Here is a 4,556-nt window from a genome sequence, read left to right as displayed (position 1 = left end):
TATAAAATAGCAGTAACTATTTGTATAGAAAATAATAAATCAAAATAATAGCATTATTAATTATGAAAATTTGATTGCACTTTACACAACAAATGCTAATATTCATGTATAATAAATAACACATATATCACAATCAAGAATATTTTTTATAAAAAACAAGAAAAAATGTATTTAAAAAATACTTTTAAATTGTATTGAAAAATGTATCTTTAAATATTCAAATACTTTTAAATATTTTTATCTTTTTTTTCGTCAAATCTAGCAAACTAATATAAAAAACATTTCTATTTAGATGTTTTAAATTTGTCTATTTTTTATTTTATGTAGTAATATATGCATTATTATATCTCTTTTATTAATAATAGATATATTACATTATACATATATAAAAAAAGAATCTTTTTTATCAGTATGGACGGTTTCTTCGTTACTAAAATTACAAAATATGTAATATCTATCATCCTGAGATAAAGAAAGTTTAATTTTTAATCTCTTTACTTATAATATTTTCAAAACTTTAATAATGTAAAATATTTATCATCTAATAAATCTTCTTTATCGAGATAAATAACGCAAAGAATTATTTAAAGAGGTTTCTATTTAAAGAGTTTGAATGGATTTTAGAACTATTTTTAAGAATATTTTCTTAAAATGAAAACACTTAAAATATTGACGCGCGTGTGTGTGTGAAAAGAGAGAAGAAGAGAGAATGCCAATCGCACTAAAATTTTCTATCTGCAATAACATCAATCGTTAAAATACCGATAAATTGTTCGAATTTTGTGAATTTGCTTTGCAGAAAAATCTTCTTAAGATTATGAAGATTAAAAAAATTGAAGAAAAAAGAAAATCGATTTTTTTTCCAATAAATTCAGAACTTGATTATTCCGAATATTCTCAAACATGTAAGCTCCTTCGCATTGACTTGACAAATCGTATGAAGATAACTTAGTCTCAACGGCAAGACTTCATATGAGTATTAAGGACAGTTCGTGTGATGAAACCCTTATTGCACCGAGAACAAATGTACGGTCGCTCCCCCGTGTGATATCGCTTGTGAACAACCAGAGTAGATCTCTGTGTGAAGGCCTTGCCGCATTGGTCACACGAATACTTCCGTTCTCCAGTGTGTGTGACATTGTGGGTTCTCAACATGGTGTCACAGGCAAAACATTTGCCGCACACTTCACAAGTATATGGTTTTTCACCGGTGTGCGATCTATTGTGAATTTCGAGGCCCTTCGCGGTCTTCAGCTCCTTGCCGCACAATGCGCAAAGGTATTTGCGCCTCTCGCCGTTCGATGGGACACCATGAGTCCTGACCTTGTGTTGCTTCAGCATCGACCTATACTTATAAATCTTGCCGCAAATGTCGCATTTGTGCTCGGACTCGTTCTCGCTAGATTCCTCAAACTTCTCGTTCGATGCAGGATCATAATGATAGAGACGATTGTGTTCCTTCAAGCTATACAACATGCTCTTATAAAATATATCAATATCATCTTGATATCGTAAAGTTAATTGATTTTAAAAAATGTAATAGTATTTTTAATCTCAAAAAACAAAGTTTTACATTTTATTTTCTAAAGCAAGTCGAGGATACGCTTTCGATAGTAAATAAATCAAACAAACAAAAAAAGATGATAATTGTTTTAACAATCGAGAAACGCGGAGTCAGAATTAAATTTCCTCCGAACAACACAACAAAGAATTTAGAAAAATTTAAACACATGGATTTCGATTGAAAAATGCTATAAATAAATTCAACAGTAACAGCAGATTCAATGATTAAGAAAATATACCTGTACATGTCGTTGAAGATGCTATCGCAAGCGTTGCAACGCTGCATGAAATCGTGCGTTGCTGCGTGCGCGATTAGAGCGTCCTTGTCGACAAAATCCTCACTGCAAATCTCGCACGTGAATTCTGGGTGACGTCGCCGTTTGTGTTTTTCTACATCTGTCACACTGACACCCATAAAGTTACACTGGATGCACGGCACAGTCTTCGGCATGTGTGATTTCTTCACGTGAGCGTTAAGCATGAACTGCTGGGGATAATTCTTCCCGCAGATAACACACTTGAAAGGACGATGGATGCCATGCGTTATTCTGAGGTGCGCAACTAGTCTGGTAACGAAGTGAAATTTTGCTTGACATAATTCGCAGATCTTTTCACCACCTTCAAATCTGCAACGAAAACAGCAAGCGTTTGAATGATTATTATAGATAAAGCTTATTGTTATAGCTCAACAATTTATTTACAATTTACTTACAATTTACTTACTAAAATAAATTACATCAGATCTATATAATCATTTTTCCAACACAAATTGCTGTCATGCACAAATAGAATATAATTTGAATTAATAAATAATAAGAAGTTATAGAGGCTTTTTTCTTATTGGTTGAATTACTAAATTAGTAAATAAATATCTACAAAGATATTTCATTAAAATATCAGAATTTCCGATTGAGAATCTATAAAAATTTTAGAAATAAAAATTGAAAATTTATCTTTCTACATCATATTAAATTTAATTTTTAAATTAAATTTAGTTTTAACATTTGTTAGCTATATTTTTTAAATAGCACTGAAAAAAATAATTAATTTTAAATCTTTATCCAAAATCTAAATCTATTATAATTTCTTACATTTTCTGGTGGGAACTATAAATTTCTCAAAATAAATTTTAAAATAAAAACTTTAACTTCTGCGATATTTATAAATTCATTATTCTCTGTGAACTTGAAATGTACGCAAGAGATATATATTAGGTGTAGTAAAAAGAAATCCATTATTTTTGCATGAAATTGAATGGAAAAATAATGGATTTCTTTTTACTACACCTAATATTAACATACATTATATGCAACTCACTTCTGTCCAAAATCAAGCAAGTCTCCATTCTTCATCTTCAAATCGTGATTATTCGTCCACTGGCTGCAATGATCGATACACATTTACGTAAAGCGTTGTAGAAAGGTAACTGTAATTCTATTAACATTCATTCGTTACCTATAAAATCGATGCTATTGTAAAATGCGTTTCCGCAGCTGAAAAGAACTCACACAGATCGCATCATAGAAAGCCACAAGTGACGAATGAGATTCAACCGTAAATTTTAGAAACAAAATATCATTTCTTGTTCCAAAATTATTTATGTTACATTTATTACAAAATATTACAATCGCAGTCAACAAATCAGTTCTAACTAGAGAGATCGGAATGTATCGAATTCGTCGTAAGTTTTCCATTTCATAACTTAGGTTGCGTGATCTTCTCATGCATTTTGTGATGTCTCTTGAGCAAGGTATTGGACACAAATCCTTTATCACAATCCGGACATTGGTAAGGCCTCTGACCCAAGTGATATCGCAGATGAAAAACCAAGGATGTCCTTTGCGTGAAACCGCGGCCACACTGTGGACACATATGCGGTTTATCACCTGTGTGCGTTCGTTTGTGAATATTCAGATTCTCCTTACTGGCGAACTTCTTATCGCACATGTCGCATTCAAAAATTTTCTCGCCTGTGTGGCTGCATTTGTGCACTATCAGTCGTCTCATCGATGACAATTCTGCACCACACAGATCGCATAGGTGCTTCGCCGGAGCGTTCGTAAAGCCGTGCTGATTTTTCATGTGCCTATCCAACAATCTTTTATATACAAATCTCTCCGGACAAAACTTACACGCGTGCCTCGTCCTCACGTTCCTTGCAGTTACAGCGGTTTGTTTGCTAGTGTGATACAACCCTAAATGTACTAATAGATTCTTTTTGTATTTGTAATGCTTACAACAATGTTCACAGCGATACGGATTCTTGTTGGTGTGCGTATTCTGGTGCTCTATATACTCAGTCCTGTAATAAAAGCCCTTATCACAGGTCTCGCACTTAAAGCTATAGTCCTTCGCATGTCGACGACGATGGCATTCCAGATTGGATTTCTGGTTAGTGCTGTACTCGCAGAGATCACAATTGAACACCCTCAACCCTGTGTGAATTAGTTTGTGGCGAGCTATATTCATCGGGCTGCGAAATGTCTTGCTGCATTCATCACAGCTAAATGCTCGGTCGATGTTATGCAGATTCTTCAGATGCTCCACGAGCTTCCGCGTATGACGGAAGCGAGCCCCACATTTGACGCATTGGTGCACGTCGCGCGATCTACCCCGTCTTTGCCTGAAAGGAGAGGAGAATAATGAAATACATGTTTCACGATAGAATTTTATAAAAGAACACAAAAAATTAATTAAAACAATTTTCCACTGAAAAATTAACTAACTACATTTTTTGTAATAGATTTGTAAAAAATCTTAAACAATTTACTTTTACTTCTTCAATTTGTGTAAGCGTTACCTACCCTTTTCATCACTTTGTCTTCAACAAATAGATATGATAACATAAAAAACCTTAACAATATATTAATAAGGTACTGACGTAATAATTCTGAAAAGTTTAGCAGTTTTTCTGTAAAATTGAAATAGAAATTGTAAATAAGAATAAATTATTTTGTTATTAAATCGATACGATATTTTTAAATTAGATTAAT

At 32.8% G+C, this 4,556-nt stretch overlaps 1 protein-coding gene across 1 annotated transcript in view; it reads right to left on the bottom strand.

Annotated features, from left to right (window-relative positions):
* Positions 1 to 954: 954 nt before the first annotated feature.
* Positions 955 to 4,556, bottom strand: part of LOC108687503 — a 72,136-nt gene continuing 68,534 nt past the window's right edge. Inside the window, 4 exon segments of the mRNA XM_018193279.1 lie at positions 955 to 1,465; positions 1,803 to 2,189; positions 2,881 to 2,943; positions 3,266 to 4,216. Of these exon segments, the coding sequence (XP_018048768.1) occupies positions 955 to 1,465; positions 1,803 to 2,189; positions 2,881 to 2,943; positions 3,266 to 4,216 (1,912 nt within the window).

The sequence above is a fragment of the Atta colombica genome, unplaced genomic scaffold, assembly GCF_001594045.1.
Source record: "Atta colombica isolate Treedump-2 unplaced genomic scaffold, Acol1.0 scaffold207, whole genome shotgun sequence".
NCBI classification, from domain to species: Eukaryota; Metazoa; Arthropoda; class Insecta; order Hymenoptera; family Formicidae; genus Atta; species Atta colombica.
Note: the sequence above shows the minus strand (reverse complement) of the source record. Positions and strands in the feature narration are given on the sequence as shown.